General features: G+C 33.4%; 5 protein-coding genes across 8 annotated transcripts in view; 3 read left to right on the top strand and 2 right to left on the bottom strand.

The window, feature by feature from the left end:
• Nucleotides 1-2922, bottom strand: part of LOC106100387 (cyclin-A2) — a 5335-nt gene extending 2413 nt beyond the window's left edge. Inside the window, exons 1-5 of the mRNA XM_013279215.1 lie at nucleotides 2531-2922; nucleotides 2170-2459; nucleotides 1161-1395; nucleotides 426-649; nucleotides 3-116 (exon numbers count right to left, since the gene is read on the bottom strand). Of these exons, the coding sequence (XP_013134669.1) occupies nucleotides 3-116; nucleotides 426-649; nucleotides 1161-1395; nucleotides 2170-2459; nucleotides 2531-2677 (1010 nt within the window). The 5' untranslated portion in view covers nucleotides 2678-2922. The remainder of the gene's footprint in view (nucleotides 1-2; nucleotides 117-425; nucleotides 650-1160; nucleotides 1396-2169; nucleotides 2460-2530) is intronic.
• A 302-nt stretch (nucleotides 2923-3224) lies between these two features.
• Nucleotides 3225-7957, top strand: LOC106100784 (ER degradation-enhancing alpha-mannosidase-like protein 2). The gene is made up of 8 exons (XM_013279809.1): nucleotides 3225-3456; nucleotides 3549-3845; nucleotides 3927-4170; nucleotides 4480-4630; nucleotides 5273-5452; nucleotides 5643-5899; nucleotides 6286-6524; nucleotides 7066-7957. Exons 1-8 carry the CDS (start codon nucleotides 3356-3358, stop codon nucleotides 7802-7804), a joined length of 2208 nt encoding a protein of 735 aa, XP_013135263.1. The 5' UTR covers nucleotides 3225-3355; the 3' UTR covers nucleotides 7805-7957.
• Nucleotides 7958-8196: 239 nt separating this feature from the next.
• Nucleotides 8197-11232, top strand: LOC106100766 (testis-specific serine/threonine-protein kinase 1-like). Of its 3 annotated transcripts, XM_013279787.1 has the most exons (6): nucleotides 9523-9615; nucleotides 9686-9760; nucleotides 9829-9930; nucleotides 9997-10774; nucleotides 10887-11055; nucleotides 11143-11232. In XM_013279787.1, coding segments are annotated over exons 2-6 (1068 nt in total). In that variant the 5' UTR covers nucleotides 9523-9615; nucleotides 9686-9742; the 3' UTR covers nucleotides 11144-11232. The 3 variants fall into 3 exon arrangements, with proteins under 3 accessions (XP_013135243.1, XP_013135242.1, XP_013135241.1); XM_013279788.1 differs by lacking the exons at nucleotides 9997-10774; nucleotides 10887-11055; nucleotides 11143-11232 and adding exons at nucleotides 8200-8479; nucleotides 8613-9381 and having other exon boundaries at nucleotides 9482-9615; nucleotides 9829-9921; XM_013279789.1 differs by lacking the exons at nucleotides 9686-9760; nucleotides 9829-9930; nucleotides 9997-10774; nucleotides 10887-11055; nucleotides 11143-11232 and adding exons at nucleotides 8197-8479; nucleotides 8613-9404 and having other exon boundaries at nucleotides 9482-9570.
• Nucleotides 11233-11583: 351 nt separating this feature from the next.
• LOC106100765 (testis-specific serine/threonine-protein kinase 3-like) lies at nucleotides 11584-14238 on the top strand. Of its 2 annotated transcripts, XR_001225458.1 has the most exons (6): nucleotides 11584-11874; nucleotides 11997-12605; nucleotides 12789-12948; nucleotides 13110-13238; nucleotides 13473-13614; nucleotides 13803-13893. XR_001225458.1 is itself a non-coding variant. In XM_013279786.1 (5 exons), the coding sequence occupies exons 1-5, from the start codon at nucleotides 11764-11766 to the stop codon at nucleotides 13877-13879; spliced, it is 1086 nt and encodes a 361-aa protein (XP_013135240.1). In that variant the 5' UTR covers nucleotides 11584-11763; the 3' UTR covers nucleotides 13880-14238. The 2 variants fall into 2 exon arrangements, 1 of the variants encoding a protein (XP_013135240.1); XM_013279786.1 differs by lacking the exon at nucleotides 13473-13614 and having other exon boundaries at nucleotides 13803-14238.
• Nucleotides 14239-16180: 1942 nt separating this feature from the next.
• LOC106100388 overlaps nucleotides 16181-17556 on the bottom strand; it is a 39592-nt gene continuing 38216 nt past the window's right edge. The window contains exons 7-9 of the mRNA XM_013279216.1: nucleotides 17490-17524; nucleotides 17298-17411; nucleotides 16181-16255 (exon numbers count right to left, since the gene is read on the bottom strand). Of these exons, the coding sequence (XP_013134670.1) occupies nucleotides 16181-16255; nucleotides 17298-17411; nucleotides 17490-17524 (224 nt within the window). The remainder of the gene's footprint in view (nucleotides 16256-17297; nucleotides 17412-17489; nucleotides 17525-17556) is intronic.

Genomic DNA, 17556 nt, shown 5'->3' on the forward strand with positions numbered 1-17556 from the left:
AGGAGAGCACCTTCAGTATGAGGTGCTCCATGCGTAGGACGTCGCGCCGCGTGTACGTGTCGTCCGTTATGTACACGAACTCCGACACCTCGGGAGGGTACACCTCCTCGTATTTACTGTACCAATATGTACCATTAGACATCAATTAAAAGACTATTTAAAAATAGTATTTTACTGAGATAATGATGTAGATATATCTCATTTGCTACTTTCCAGTATGGAAAAAAGACTTTTTTTTATAAATCTGTAGTAAAAATTCAATAAAAATAAAAAAGACTACTTCAAGCTTTCAATCCAAGATGTGTGTACCATATATGTAACAAATACTTGGATCTAATTGGTTTCTGTTCTTATCAAAATCATTTTTATTATAGACTTAAACTAAATGGGATAAGAGTCAAATTAATATAGATTACTATACTCACGCTGCAATATAAGTTGCGGCTGTTCCCACTAACTGTAGTTTAGTGCGTACAACACTCATATAAGACAGGAAGCGGTCAACATAGGACACCGCAAGATGCAGTGTCTCACTCTGTTGTCCATACTCATCACAAACTTCTACAAGCCAGTCAATCAGGATAGACCTCATCATGTGCGTTATATCTGGCTGCTTGCGCATGTAGCGAGGGTTTGCTCTGTTCTTTACCTAAGTTGAAATAGAAACCCTTTGTAGATATTTCGCTTAAAAAAAGGATAAACACACTCAAACTAATAATATTGATGTTTTTCAAAGTATTCTCAAAATTATGTATTTTTCAAAACTTTACTTTTGAAAGTGCATTTATTAAAATAGGTTATAAATATTATAATTTCTTATTTTACTGAAAGGTCAATAAACCTAGTTAATATTAAATTTAAGTTAGTTTCCTTGACCCACTTTTCAAATCTAATTTCATTATAATTAACAACCACATAATATAGAACACATGATAAAGATAAAACTAAGTTACCATGTAAGTGTTTAACAAAACAAATGATTTAAAATGCAATCTACTTAAAAAAAAATCAGAATTTAATAACTTCCTTCATTTAAGAAGTCAGTTAAAATATTTGAAAACTTTTAATTTAACTAAGTTTTACCGGAAACCATACTTTCTTTTATTAAGAAAGCATAATCAATTAGTGTATTCAAACTTTTTTATTCCACTCATACTTACCTCTATTTCCCTCATGTATTCATAAATATCATTCCGATATTCCACAACATGGAAGAACATCTCCCGATCAGTCTGTGCAGTTGCGGCATCTTCATCATTAAGGGTCTCCTCAAGGATCTGGCTCTCATTCTTTGATATAGACATACAAGACAGAATACTCGAGTCCACTATGGACATTGGAGATTCTATCACATCTTTCTTTTCTTGTGCCACATCTTTTTTCTCTTGAAGAACCCTGAATAATGTGATATGCAATTATATACAAAAATAATTATAAATAATCTTACTAATACCTTACTTTTTACTAAAACTAAGATTAAATGGATAGATGTAACTTAAGAATAGCTCAAGATATCATTGAAATTTCACATAGATATAGAATATAGCCTAGAAGAACATCTTGTATATTGATTTTGTTTGTTTTTTAATTCTGCAGGTATGGGGTGTACTGGATGACCATTAGTATATAATAAATCAGTTATTACTACTACTTTACACTTCTAAAAAACAACAAGTAAAGAAATCTAAAAGTGCAATCATTGTATATTTGATCAAGATCAGTAAAAATATGCTTGGTTGTGAAATAATTGAGGAAAGTGTGTCAGGTCAATATCAATTTTAGTCTAATGAGCATTCATAAAATATAATTTATCAACAAAGTTTGTCATGTTAAATGTAACTTTCAACAAGGAAACCTTACATTTAGAATCTATGCTAAAAAGATGGTTAAAAAATATTACAAAACATACTGTTGAATAAATTTTAAGTGAAGGTACTTCAACAAAATATTTAAATTTTGTTAGATTACAGACAAATCCAAATTAATTAGCATCTGTATGCCTGTTATTTGATACAATACAAAACCAGATGTTAAAACTGATATATAATTTACCCCCTACTGTTCTATAACCTATAAAAAAATGATAACTTGAATTTCTATATATACATTAACTGCAAAAGCATGTGCTTTTATATGTATAAAATTGTTTAAAGAAATGAATAAACATACCTTGACGCATCTGGTTCTTTTGGCCGGTCTGGTTGTTTTTCAATTTGGGGACAAAGACCTTTAACATTTTCAGAGTTATTGGTAAAAATATTGTCTTTCTTGATCTCTTTTGCAGCGAAAGGTTTATAAGTTGGCTCCTTTTTCTTAACATCTGCTTCGGAATTCTTGTCTTCGTACACACTAAACGCGCGAAACTGAGCTACGGGAAGCACAATGTTCTTTTCATTTTTGATCTGCCGTACCGTCCTGTTCTCATCTTGAACTTTGCACGGTCCATTCGTCAACCCGGCCTGAAAGAATTATTAAAAAATACATAACCATCATGAAAAAACCAACCTAACAAACAAGTCGTTGGACTTACAAGTTTAATGTTCCGGTTTTGATTACAAGCGAACTGACTGAGATCACCCAGAGCACGCCGTTGTGTGTTCCCTGTAAATACTTCGGCATCTTTTCTTATTCCTAACGCAGCATTTTCTTGATCTTCGTGAATTCGAAATGATGCCATTGCCCCCGCTAAGTCCGTAAACAATAACGAGTAAAACAAGACACTTCAAAACGCGGGTTGCGAATGTTTGAATTATGTATCCCACCGGAAATAAATTAGTATCTAAGATTACGAGCACATTTTTAAAGTATCGACAGTAGAATTAACAATGCTGCGTTAATTTCGAAATTACCCTCAGAAAACGCTAAAAGCAGCGTCAACGGACAACAGACATTTTGGTAATTTCAGCTGTTGCAATTTACGTTACTCTATTCTTTATGCTATTTTAAATTTCAACCAATAACAGAGCGGCTACGCCACCCACTTGCTGTCTATGGATTTTTTTCGTTTTAAAACTTAACGTGGATTTGATAAAATAAGGAATAAAAGAATTACACTCATGAATACTTAACACATAATGAAAATATTGTTAATTTATTTTTGTAATAGAATTGCTTTTTAACTGATTTTAGTGATGAAGTGACATATTATATGTTGGCTAAGGTATCACAACCAAGACGAAGTTTTTTAAAAAAGACACTACATGACTGACAGCTGACAATTGACAACTGTCTGAAAATATCGACATCGACATATGATGTAAACTTTACTCATATAGAATTTGCAAAGATCTAAGAAAATATAAAAGTACACAAATATACAAGGCTTTAAACCCAAAAAGTAATAGATAATTGAAGAATGAAAACACTAGTTTTCCCTGTGATTGTTATTTTATGTTACATTTGTGATCCATGTTTATCAATACGAAAATACAGCAAGGAAGATGTTATAAAACTTCGGTAATATCGTATATTTTAATTGTTAATTGAAATGAAAACACTTAAAGCATTGTACAGTGGTAATTTTTTTCATAAAAATACTTTTATTACAGAGAAGAAGTTCGAGAAATGTTTCAACACGCGTACGACAGTTACCTACGTTACGCGTATCCCTATGATGAATTAAGGCCTCTCAGTTGTGATGGAGTGGATACTTGGGGTAGTTACTCCCTCACATTAATCGATGCACTCGATACCCTCGCTATAATGGGTAACTACACTGAATTCAACAGAGTTGTAGATGTAGTTCTACAAAAACAAAACTTTGACACTGATATCAATGTTTCTGTCTTTGAAACGAATATTAGAATAATTGGAGGATTACTGAGCGCTCATTTATTGTCCCATAAGTAAGTACATTTATAATATGTATGTTAAAGTGGAAGGGTACAGCTTATTTTAGATAGTATGACAGTTTTAATTTTTTCTAGAACAGGTTTAAAGTTGGAGCCAGGCTGGCCTTGTAATGGTCCATTGTTGCGTCTTGCTGAAGATGTAGCTCAGAGACTTATAGCAGCATTTGATACTACAACTGGCATGCCTTATGGCACCATTAACTTGAAATCTGGAGTACCTCCGGGAGAAACCAGTGTAACTTGCACTGCTGGCATTGGGACTTTTATAATTGAATTTGGTACTTTAAGTAGACTTACTGGTGATCCACTCTATGAAGAGGTGAGATAATCATTTAGGTATATTTTTTAAATTGCTTTATGTAAGAAAAGAATCATTGACAATGAAATATTGTATTTGTTATTAATGAGAAATCCTGCAACTCTGTTTATGCAGATTAAAAAAAAATCCTATATGATGGCCAGACTATGTTCTATGCCAAATATCTATTAATTTATATTAAAAATACATAGAAAGAAACATCCATCTGTCCCAACTGAGCATTTACAATATAAGTGTGAAATATGATAGTAATGTGGTTTGTTCTTTAAAATATCATATTTACTTACTAGCTGTAACTTACATTTTCAGGTGGCCTACAATGCTCTAAAAGCACTTTATCATCACAGATCTCCTATAGGTCTGCTTGGCAATCACATAGATGTCATGACAGGGAGGTGGACTGCACAAGATGCTGGTATAGGAGGAGGTGTTGATTCTTACTTTGAATATCTAGTTAAAGGTATGGTTTAATCTTTATTTCCCTTTGCTTTATATTGTTTTCTGTTTTAAAAACACAAGATACAAAATGGTTTCAAAATTATTAGAAACTAGCTGTTCCTGTGCACTTCATCCACATAAAATTGTGAGTATTTTATTTCATTTTGTCAAATTATCAATTGCAAATGTCAAAATGATATGATGATGACAAACCCTGGCAACCTTGCTTCCTTGATATTGGCAGTAACTTACTCTTTCTCACATTAGGGTTTTTATCCAAAAAATTTACCCCCTAAGTTTAATGGCGTGAAATATATAGCCTAAAGCGTGACTTAAGTATAGGGCTTTTTATTAAAAAAAGAATGGTTTAAAAATATGCTATAATTGCTGACATCTTAGGCAACAAAGAAGTGTGTGTTTACACCTTATTATAATAGTATAGATGTATAAAAACTGGAGAAGCTGGATCAAAGAAAAAAAAATTAAAGGGATTAGTAATATTCAGCCTTTGGAAAAAATTATTGTATCATTTATAAGGCAGTTAGTTGTATGGCATTCATTTCAAATCTATGATTTTTATTTAGGTAACCTTAACCGATAAGTTGTTTTGACCCATGTTATGTTTAGCAGTTTTACTGTATATGGAAATGTGTTTATTTTGTAGGTGCAATACTTTTAGAAAGGCCTGAACTAATGTCAATGTTTAAAGAAGCGCGGCAAGTAATTGACAAGTATCTGAAGAAGGATGACTGGTTTGTGTGGGCGACCATGTTGCGAGGTCATGTTACGCTGCCAGTATTCCAATCACTTGAATCTTATTGGCCGGGTGTGCTTACTTTGATTGGTAAGTATGATACTTTTATACATTTCAAAACATTTTTCAATCTCCTTGTATTTTTCAGTCATCAATTATTAACTAATGTTTTTAAGTATTCAATTTTTAATAGGAGTTTGTGTGGTGTTTGTGGAGTTTGTATTGTAAGTTTAAAAATTTCTACAAATAAAACTTAACCTTACCTTTTCTTAATTTTTAGGTGAAACTGACACAGCTATGCGTATAATACACAACTATCATAGTGTATGGAAACAGTACGGTTTTACGCCTGAAGTATATAACTTAGGTACAGGAGAAGCGTCCACTTCTAGAGAGAGTTATCCGTTGAGACCCGAGCTGATAGAATCTATTATGTATTTGTACCGAGAGACACGCGACCCCATTTTACTTCAGATGGGTGAAGATATATTAAGAAGTATACAGCACAGTGCAAGAACACCGTGCGGTTATGCTACGGTAATTCATTTTGTCATATATTTTTCTTATGTTAGGTTATAACTACATTTTAATAGTTGATTACACAATTTAACTTAAATTTTGTGTTGTATATTAGCTCTCATCTTGCTATACTTGCCAGAATTTACTCTAAACGTCACTATATGACGATTACAAAAGTAACTTTCTCTCCTTATTTCATACTTTGTAGTATATTTGTAAAGTCTAGTATACCTTTTAGTATAGTTTTTAATTATTTCTTCTGAAGTGTTCAAAGAAATTTCCAATTTATTCTGTAGCTATAAGATCTAAAGTATTCAGATATTATTGTATTGTAGAATTCGTCGGCTAACCTGAAAAAAAAAATTTAAATAGTACACTCATTTTTGTTTTCTTTTTTTTTTTAGATTAAAGACGTAAGGGATCATCGTAAAGAAGATAGGATGGAATCATTCTTTTTGGCGGAGACAACTAAATATTTATATTTACTTTTCGACCCTGACAACTTCATACACAATCCGGGAGTTCACGGCACTGTTATTAACACTCCGAATGGAGAATGTATCGTTGACGTCGGTGGATACATTTTCAACACAGAAGCACATCCCATTGATCCAGCAATGCTGTATTGCTGTCATGAACCTAGGTAAGGGTAACATATTTTGACACAGCTTGAAAAAAATACTTTTTTAAATAAATTTTTGCTTAAACATACATTATACCGTGACTAGCACCGGACGAGAATTTTTGACAAATCAAAACTTTTGGAATATATTGTATAAGCTTGCGAAATGCTATATTGACCAATCTTACTAATGTCATAAATGTGAAAGTTTAGATGAATTGATGGATGGATGGATGTTTGTAGCCAAAACGGCTGAATAAATCTCAATGAAATTTGGCATAGACATAGAGAATAGTCTGGAAGAACACATAGGTTACTCACTTTTGTATTTTTTTACTTCCACGCGGACAGAGTCGCAGGCGAAAGCTAGTAAATAATATTGTACTTATATCGAAACTAAGGTGATACATATTTGTGGTAAACCACGTTGGCCAAAGTATCAATCGACGCGGTCAAAGAGTTCAAACACGTATTTTACTTGTCAGTTTAAATTTTACTTTATTGTATGAAATCGTCAGTAATAATGTACTATACGTTTTTAACATCTTAATTTCTTTTGCAGCATAAATATAAGCGAAGTACACAGAATATACCAAATATTGGAAGAGGAAGATAATATTCAGTTTATGACAATGATTGATGCATCTCTCAATGTCACTACATCTGAAAGTGTTATTGAAACAAATAGTTCTGCAACTGTCAATGCTTCGGAAGTCGTAATCGAAGAAAAGAATGAAGAGGAAGAAATAATACAAGAGGAGGAAATAATACAAGAGGAAGAAATAATACAAGAGGAACTGATTAAAACGGAGACAAAGACAGGCTATGTGAATATAGATGGAACAGAAAGAGAGAAGACTACAAATGAAACAACTCTAAGCGACATTGTCAAAGATAGAATAAACAGTTACTATGAGAATACTAACGTGAAAGGCGAACAAGGAACGAGGGAGGATATCGAAATTAAACCTAAGAAACCTGAAGAAAAAGTCGATATTGATGATATAATAGTTGTTAGAAAGTACACTGGGAATGATAATTTACAATTACCGAGTACGACAAAGGCGAAAGAAGCTATAAAAATGTTACCGAAAGTTATACAAGATTTTTTAAATAACGATTGGAAATCGAAACCCGCGTGCGAGCCGCAGTACATGTTGGAGCGGATCCGGAAAGAAAAGTTGTATCCAGATCATCCAGATGTTGATAAATATGAACTATTGCTGACGCCAGCGCCCTCATTTCTACAAAGAATATCGTTAGCTGGCGAATTTCTTAATAAAAAACAATTAGAATTATAAGTGCTTTCTTGTGGTAAATAATTTATTAAACGAACGATCTTTTTTTAATACTGAAATAATGATTTCACTTCAATTTTTCATATCATTCCTAATAATTTATTGTTAGTACTTTTTAATGTTACAGTGTTTCAATGTTATTTATTAAAGCGTGCAATAAGACTGAATGTAGACTTTTATTTTCTTTGAAACAATAATGCTCAAAATTAATAGAAAGATAATTAAATTACTACGAAGGTCTACCGAAACACTGGAAAGGACCATACTGATGATGGTCTGGGACTTCTTCCCCAACATAAAATTAATATATTGAGAAGCAGATGATAAAGGTAGGTGAAGATTCTTTGACATACGATTCCTTTATCTTTGAATCTTCTTTACAATAAGAAGAATACAAGATTGTCAACGTCAAACATTTGTCATATTGTCATGTAAAATGTAATCTAAATTCTAATATATCTTACTCATTACAAAACTCAAGATGTATTTAAAGCCGCTTTCGAAAACGTTGCTCTCCGTCTCGCCGCGCCACGATAGCTTTGAACTGGAGAGCCTGGTTCTTAACTGTGCGATAAGCTTATCATGACCGAATTGAAATCGACCACATCGGAAGAAAACACGTTAGCTTCAAAAGGATACAAACTACTTAAATATTTAGGTGAAGGCGCTTACGCTAAGGTATACTTATAGTGCAATAAATTAAATATACACATTTGTCTTTTCACAACTTCTCCGAAGTAACAAATATGAAAGAAATTTATCTAGATGTTTATATGCAGGACTAACTGTTAAAATGTTTGATATATTTCAGGTTTATTTAACAGAATATTTAAAAGAAAATAACAAAGTCTCGCTCGCTTGTAAAGTTATAGAAACTGCGAAAGCCCCCAAAGATTTCGTCGTAAAGTTTCTACCGCGGGAAATAGATGTTCTAATTCGATTGAACCATCCTCATTTGATTCATGTACATAGCATTTTTCAAAGGAAAACGAAGTATTACATTTTTATGAGATATTCAGAAAATGGAGATCTTCTTGGTTATATTTTAAAAAACGGATGCGTTTCTGAAAATCAGTCGCGAGTTTGGTTGCGTCAGCTCGCTTTGGGGTTGCAGTATTTGCACGAATTAGAGATCACTCACAGAGATATCAAATCTGAGAATGTGCTATTGACGGCTAATTTTAATGTGAAGCTATCGGATTTCGGCTTCTCGAGGTTTTGTATCGACGAGGATGATCAGCCGATTTTGAGCGAGACGTATTGTGGGTCTATGTCATACGCCGCTCCGGAGATATTGCGCGGCAAACCGTATCTACCGAAGCCAACCGATCTCTGGTCGTTGGGAGTGGTGCTCTTTGTTATGCTTAACAAGTCTATGCCCTTCGATGATACTCGCATGAAAAAGTTATATGAGCAACAGATGGGAAAGAAATATAGATTCAGATCGCGCGTTGCTGGTATTTTGTCTTTAGAGTGCAAATCTATTGTGAAACATTTACTCGAACCCGATCCTGGTCTTCGCTACAACTCGACTCAAATTTTAAAATCTGAATGGATTGCTATGGACAGTAGACTGATCAGTAAGTTTGATTATGTATAAAATGTCAGTGCTAGAATAATAGATTATTATTTTATGTATGATATTTTTTGATGGAGGTAATATCGAGTAATTCTTTGTAGCACTTAACGCAGTTGAGGAAGCAGCTTTAAATAGAGCAAAAGAAGGACGTAAAAGATTATCTGAGATACACAAAAATCCAACAAAAAAACAGGGTGATATTTGGGAGGACACTCAAAGAACTTCTTCGTATAGAGTAATATTTTTATCAATTTTAATAAACTTACCGTTGTATTGTTTGTTTACTTATAAATATTTATTTTTAGGCTAGTGAAATGATAAAATCTTTAGCTAGCATAACAGCAAAACAAAAGAGAGAATAAATGGAGGATAAGTCTAAGGTAACAAAAAGATTTTTAATGTCATACGAGATTTTCAGAAAAATAATCTTTCTTTATTCGGTCAACAGGTTATAGACAATGACTTACGTTTATCTGGCTCCGAGCAATTGACGTTGGCCAGTCGCGGGTACAAAATTATAAAGAAAATCAATGAAGGATCATATGCAAAGGTTGTTAACGATTAATCAATGATATTCTAAATACAAATGAAATCTTTACCTTTCATCGTCTTTTAGGTCTATCTTGCGGAGTACAGAAATCCCAGTAAAAGTGACAAGCTGGTTATCCTAGCCTGCAAAGTTATCGACACCAACACAGCTCCCAAAGACTTCGTCAAGAAATTCCTACCGAGAGAAATCGATATGTTGATAAAATTAAACCATCCACATTTAGTTCACACACATAGTATATTTCAGAGAAGATACAAATATTTTATATTTCTACGGTTTATGGAACATGGGGACTTGCTGGAATATATCTTGCAAAACGGCGCGGTGCAAGAGGACCAGGCAAGGATATGGACGCGGCAATTGTCACTTGCGATACAATACATGCATGAACTAGAGATAGCGCACAGAGACATCAAATGTGAAAACGTATTACTAACAGCAAATAAGAACGCAAAGCTGTCTGATTTTGGTTTCGCACGGACTTGCGTCGACAAGAAGATGAAGGATGTACACAGTGAGACATTTTGCGGCTCCTTGTCGTACACTGCGCCGGAGATACTACACGGTTGTCCGTACTTCCCGAAGCCTACTGATATTTGGTCATTGGGTGTGGTCGTATACGTGATGTTGAACAGAGCAATGCCTTTCGAAGACAAGCACATCAAGCAGTTATATCAGGCGCAGATCAATCGCAACTGGAGATTCAGGTCGCGATATGCCGACACGCTCTCCGACAACTGTAAGCGACTTGTTGCCTTGATGCTCGAACCTAACTACCAGAATAGAATTAAAGTTGAACAAATCATAAGCAGTGAATGGATAGCAATGGATTCTAGACTTCTAGGTTAGTATTCTAAGTTCGTATCATTAGCGCTCTCGCTCTCTCTCTCTCTCTCTCGTGTCTAAGCGCGCTCAGAAAAGATATATAAATTTCCACATTGTTTACATTTTCATAGAATGGACACCACAAGAGACGTTAGCTTTCAAGAAGGCTAAAGAAGAAAGAAACCACCTACAGAAGAAGTTAGAATCTACGGAACTGATCAAAAACGAGAAGGAGACTGTTTTGCCAGAGAAGTCTCTTGTCAACAATTCTATTGACGTCACCGGTTCTACGTCTTCCTGGTATTGAATCCATAAAAAATTAGGTTTGCATTTGCCTTATTTTATCACTTTTTATTTCGATTATGTTAACCGTCGACGCTTTTTCAGAGTTCACACGCATTGGGTCACGAAAAATCACAAAAAACAAAAGGAAACTGTCTGAAAATAAATAAATGTTTACCTGATTTTGTTATTTAATAAATTTTGTATTATTTACTTACTACTCTACCTCCGCCTTCGTCTCTGTCGTTTGAATATAAATGTACAAAACTTATGTAGCTTTTATTTACGTTTTAGTGGATAATTTCACAAAAGTACTGAAGGGATGCATAAAAACGCTTCGCCGAGATTGCATTATTACCGAAATATGTTAGGTATACAAGAATTATTGTTTTTATTTATTTATGCAATTCTTTTTATAATTAGGATTGTAGATAATTATTTAATTGTGTAACGTTGTCTTTTGAATCATTCCTTAATATTAAAAAGTATAATCTACAAAAGATGGCGGACATCTCAGATTTTGTCAATTTTGATTATTCATGACATTTATTTGAGTGATAATTGACAAGTAAATATGTAACGAATTTGCTAAAATTTAAGTTAATTTAATTCAACATGAATGACTAAAGTTTACTCAAAATTATAACATTATTTATGAAATTTAGATTTGATTTATTATGTTATTGATTAAAGTAAAAATTAAACCATTATGAGGGTAACCCACAAATGGGACAGGGTGATAAATTGGAACTTTCTACGACCCCATCAGATTTGAATGTGTTACAGGAAAAGGGTTTCATTCTTGAAAAGATTATAGGAGAGGGGTCGTATGCTAAAGTAAGTAAAGTTTATTACGTCGAATAAATATCTTGTACGTTTAAGTTTTGTTCTACTCTAATACTACAAAAGCAAGTTTTCATATTTAAATATCTGATTACAAATACAAACACGTGTTGCAGGTTTTCAAAGCAACGCAAATGATGGACGAGACGAGGCACTGTATACTGGCATGCAAGGTGATCGACACGGCGCAGGCGCCGCGAGATTACCTCTCAAAGTTCTTGCCCAGAGAACTGGACGTTCTGATACGTGTAAATCACCCACACATTGTCAACGTGTCCCATATTTTCCAAAGAAGAGCTAAATATTTCATCTTCCTCCGCTTCGCTGAGAACGGGGACTTATTAGATTTTCTGTCACAACATGGCGCCGTGCCGGAAAATCAGTGCCGGTTGTGGATGAGACAGATCCTATCCGGCATTCAGTACATACATTCTATGAACGTGGCACACAGAGATTTGAAGTGCGAGAATATTTTGATTACTGCAAATTACAACGTGAAGATAACAGATTTCGGATTCGCGAGGAACGTGCGACAGAGAGACCGCGATATTCTGAGCGAGACGTACTGCGGCTCGCTGTCGTACGCCGCGCCCGAGGTGCTCAAGGGCGTGCCCTACCTGCCCAAGATGGCGGACATGTGGTCGATTGGAATCATTTTATACACAATGCTGAATAAAGCTCTCCCCTTCAATGAAACCTCAGTAAAGAAACTTTATGAAAAGCAGGTGATTGTGAATTTTCATTAGTCCATCAATCTGATATCTAGAATTTTATAGTGACTTACCCTGAGCTATAGATCTTTCCAATTTACAGCTATCTTACAGATTCTTCTTATAGTACTAGAAGCCATAATCGATCAGAAACCTGCGTCGTAGACTACACATTTCAGTAATTGTGTTGCATTTCAGATAATGCGCAAATGGCGTTTCCGCACGAACATCGTCAACCAGCTGTCGACGGAGTGCAAGGAGCAGGTGACTGCGCTCATGGAGCCCGACCCTAAGGGCCGCCCCACAGCCACCGCCATCGTCTCCGGCACATGGATCGGCATGGACGCCAAGCTAGCTAGTTTGTATCACTTTTATATATCAAATCAGTATTAACACTTTCCATGCCACGACAATTTTATTACTGTACTCTTATGTTTGCCTAAACGCCTATTACCAAAAAAAGTTAATTTTCAATTGACACGATCGTAAAACAGACAATATTTTTGTCCAAAATTCCAGAATTAACATTCCTAGAAGAGTCCCTTTTGAAACAAGCCGAAGAGGAAGCGCATATGAAAGAGAAGGATAATTACGTGGAGAGCGAAGTGGAAAGAATCGCCGAGTTGCGAAGAAAAGGTCGAGGGAAAGGTAAATTATGTAGTTGTATGTTTTTATTAGATTACGAGTTCACCAGGTATTATATGTTTTTGGAAATGACAGCGACATACTGCAATGTAAGGTAAGTTATAAACTTAACCCGTTCAATGCCACTACAATATTTTCATATGAAAGTGATTGGGCGTTAGTGGCACGGAACGTGTTAAAAAACATAGTTAAATATCTTAAAACAAATGGATTAAATGTCCTCTTTGTCGCTTCTAGTGGAATGGGTGGCAGAAGATCGACTGGTGAATTATATTAATTTTTCTAAAGCAATACGGAATTAATAAAAATCCTTTTAACGAATCGACACATAAGAGCTGAAATAGAGATCTGTGTATTCGTACCAGGCGCGGAACAGAAGGTGAAATTCTTAAATTTACAAATAAAATATACAACTCAATGTAAAATAATAGGAAAAAACAGATTGAAACGATAAAAATAATTTTATATACTTTGCTGGGGAACACTATCTAAAAATACTAGCTGTGTAATTATTTGGGGGAGATAGTTCCTTAGAAGCATCGACAATGAAGTGTTTCTTTGTTCCAGAGGGTCTGAAAGTGTTGAAAGCAACTGAAGGAATTCATGAAAAATCACAATCCGTACTTAACCAAAAACATAAATAGAAATATAAAGTCATCATGTTGAACCAGTGTTTATTAACTTTTACATTGCATATTTTATTTTAATTTATTGTAAAAATTATTTAATATAATATGTACGATGTTTTTTTTTGTTTTATCATATCGACGTTTGATACAAAGCTATGGAAGACAAAAGTCTATAACAGGGTAGTACGTATATAATGTTGGCACATCTTATAGGAACAGGTTTGCGGATCTCTAATACAATGTAAATAAAAAACGTCTCCAAAAAATTTTTCGTACAAAATGACAACACATAAAGTATACGAATTAGATTATTTTAAAGGAGCGTTTGACTTTAGTAGCATTAAAAAAAATTAAAAACATCACTAGATGTTCGATCTTTAATTTAAAACACTTTTCATAGAACATAATAAAATATTTTTTCAATAGAATTTTGAAAATGCACGGCACAGGCCTACTTTACTTTATTTTACTATGTACATATTTGCTTCAATTTAATAGCTTTATACACTAACTAAATTATGTTTAACTTTTATAGTAATCATGCAATTAATACCTCAATAACAAAAGTTACAATTCATTATAAAATACAGAATATATTCTTCGTCTATTCGCAGTCAAACGCCCCTTATGTTTAAAATCCAAACAGGACAATCTTTACTCCAAACCACTGCCATACATTAGGCGAATACGGCCATATCGCTACCTTATAATAAATATATTCTATTAATATTAAATTTCATACATAATAAATACAAGTTCTCAAACTCTCTAACAATGAAAATCTCAGTAAACTCAACGTTGTCTACATATTGTATAAACAAGTCGTTAACTTACGAATATTAAGAAAAACTCGCGGCAAAAGTCAGTTTAAATATTGTCACGTCAGTCATATTTATTTATAAACCATTATTACATTGTACTAAGTACTGATTTAATAACAACACTACATATTATACAAACATCATTATTACTTAATTCAAGTTAGGGATGATCGATAATTATAGATATCAAAATATCGATTTTTTTTTAAATATCGATATTACACGTTAGGATTAGCTCAAAGATATAAAGCATACAGCATTGTAATAATGCTACTTGAATACATTACAATATCAGTGAATAAAATATTTTATAACAATTATTATCGTCTACTTTATAATTGATTTCTTTTGATTCAAATATATAATTTGAGAATTATTTGAGAGTTATTCCAATAAAAAATATGAAACATCGATATCGATTTATCTTAACATCGATCATCCCTAATTCAGTTAAACAGTTATGTAACAATATTTTCTAACTGAATCTAAAGTGGCATTATAAAAATTGTTGGAATGTCTATTGCGATAGCTTTATTGTTTTTATCGAGATACAAGTTGAGATACTTAAGTTACTTATATTATTTTTTTATAATTTAAATTATAATCTTTTAAAATATAACATCGTTTGCTCTTATCAACTATAAATCGATAAATTCATTACATTGTATTTGGCAGTAACCGACTTCGCTGATATCATTTTTATATTTCTTACAGTTAAAATTTTATACTTCGAGCAAGTCAATGCTCTTTTAAAACTTTATTAAAATAATACATCAATTAATATAGTTCATAAAACTCAGCACCGAAGTTAGAGACTAAAGCAAAACCTACAATACTCTTTGATAAGCTAGCTACCAAATTGAACCACGATATTAAAAAAGGTCACAAAAAAATGTCGAAATGCCAAGCTAAAGTTAATAAAACGTAATTTAAAAATTAAGCATGCCTAAAATAAATTAAAACACCATTATTTTATTAGAGTTCTATAAATAAATTGATTTACCAATCGGTAATATTTTTTTTTTAACTTAAGAGTCCAAGATAAAGCCTCGACTTTTTAACAGAGTTGCCAGTTTAGATATTTTCCCTTATTAATTAATTACACAGTTCTTATATTTACCAACATGTGTACTATAAATACAAATTCATAACGATGTAGTAAAAAGTTTAGAATCTAATACACAATTTAATTTTTTAAATTCCCTATAAATATTTTGTGACAAAAAACGATCGGATACACTAAAAATTTCGAACTGACAGTTCGGATACACATTCAACATGTTTTAATTTTCGAACAACTTTTAATGCAGTTCGGATACACGTCCAACACTAACTTGAACTGTCACAGTTCGGATACACAATTCACTGCCACATTGAGTTAGGTAAGTCTCTCATTATAAATTTAGTAGAAATGTACAGTTAGAGTATCCCTTAGCGGGCAAGGAGTGTGAATGCAGTTAGCAAGTGCGTGTTACCTATGGCGCCCGACGCGGCGCTAGTGTGCACGGCTGTCGTCACGCGGGGGAGAGACACCCGACTCTACGACTGCTACTGACTTTGCTCTCATCATCTGAAAACATCATTATTTTATACATTAGAAACATTTTTTTTTAACCCAAGGGTTGGCGACACCCAGACGGCCGGCTGTACAATTGAGTTAAAAATGGTTTATAAATTCGATAAGGCCAGGAATATAATTTTAAATTTTTTTACAAATACATATTAAAAAATTATTGATGTTACCATTTACGACCATAAATGGTGGGAATCGAACCCACGACCGCATGATCGGTAATATATTTAACCATTAGATTATTGAAGCTTCAAGGTAAGTAAGAAACTTTATGTAATGGATATTTTAACATATTTAGGCCTTTAGGTGTCTTCCCTTTACACTGGTTGTTAGTTTTAAAAATATTTATCATAAAATGAATGGCATTATTTACATTTATTAAATTAAAAAAAAAAACATTATGACACTGAAATAAAAGTACCGCTATAACGAAATAAAGCAAAACCAAAACCACACCCTTGTTAAAGTTGTTATTTAAAACAAACACCAAAAACTAAGTCTACGATGCATTGAAAGATTTAGGATTATGTGATGAAAAATAAATATAAAAGTTTACCAAAAGTAAAAATATCGACATCTTTCTAGAACTGGTGGAAACATCACTAGAATCAATAAATACACATTAATTGTGAAAATATTACGATTTAACTGATTATGAAATAAACAATATCGATGGACATTTTCTTGACTAATCAAATTATTTTCAATTATTGACTGACAATACGTAGATTTTTTTATTAATTATTAATTAATAACCTATTGCTTTGTACCAAGCTTACATTTCAGTATAACGAAGCTACAAGATAGCTAGATACTGCACATTGACCTGTATACATGGACAGGCTATAACGCGTAGGTTTTTGAAACGAATTGATTTTCGCCATTTTGGCGGTCTCTGTAGGTAGAGATCTTATCACAACCGAACTAACAATAGAGATTTATTTAACTGTCAGGAATACGAACAGGGTTGTATTGGTTGGTTGTGGGTGGTTGTAGGTTGGTCGTGGGGGGTGTTAGTACGTTAGTGGTGATGACTCACGGGCGGTGCGAGGTCACCTGAGGCATCCTCCCGCAGCGGACAGACCAGCTCGCCCAGATCCAACTCCTCGCGGCTCTTCTTGCGCTTTAACGAAAATTGGCTCTTCTTTGGTACCTAAAAAAATATCCCCTTTAGTTTTTTAAATATCTTTACAATTTTATCTACTAATAAACCTCCGACACAAAAATATACCTTATATTTGGTAGTTGCTGTGAGCGGCTGGTAGCCTAATGTTTGTTCCGCGTTACGTTTCTGCTGT

Source organism: Papilio polytes, unplaced genomic scaffold (assembly GCF_000836215.1).
Source record: "Papilio polytes unplaced genomic scaffold, Ppol_1.0 DF824047.1, whole genome shotgun sequence".
NCBI classification, from domain to species: Eukaryota; Metazoa; Arthropoda; class Insecta; order Lepidoptera; family Papilionidae; genus Papilio; species Papilio polytes.

Bases quoted from the DNA above. Each gene is read 5' to 3' on its own strand.
- LOC106100784 (XM_013279809.1), top strand. From the start codon at position 3,356: ATGAAAACACTAGTTTTCCCTGTGATTGTTATTTTATGTTACATTTGT. The intron at 4,171-4,479 runs GTGAGATAATCA...TTACATTTTCAG, and splicing joins GTGATCCACTCTATGAAGAG to GTGGCCTACAATGCTCTAAA. The intron at 5,900-6,285 runs GTAATTCATTTT...TTTTTTTTTTAG, and splicing joins CACCGTGCGGTTATGCTACG to ATTAAAGACGTAAGGGATCA.
- LOC106100766 (XM_013279787.1), top strand. The intron at 9,931-9,996 runs GTTGTTAACGAT...ATCGTCTTTTAG, and splicing joins ATGAAGGATCATATGCAAAG to GTCTATCTTGCGGAGTACAG. The intron at 10,775-10,886 runs GTTAGTATTCTA...ACATTTTCATAG, and splicing joins AATGGATTCTAGACTTCTAG to AATGGACACCACAAGAGACG.
- LOC106100765 (XM_013279786.1), top strand. From the start codon at position 11,764: ATGGGACAGGGTGATAAATTGGAACTTTCTACGACCCCATCAGATTTG. The intron at 12,606-12,788 runs GTGATTGTGAAT...GTTGCATTTCAG, and splicing joins AGAAACTTTATGAAAAGCAG to ATAATGCGCAAATGGCGTTT. The intron at 13,239-13,802 runs GTAAATTATGTA...TCTTTGTTCCAG, and splicing joins AAGAAAAGGTCGAGGGAAAG to AGGGTCTGAAAGTGTTGAAA.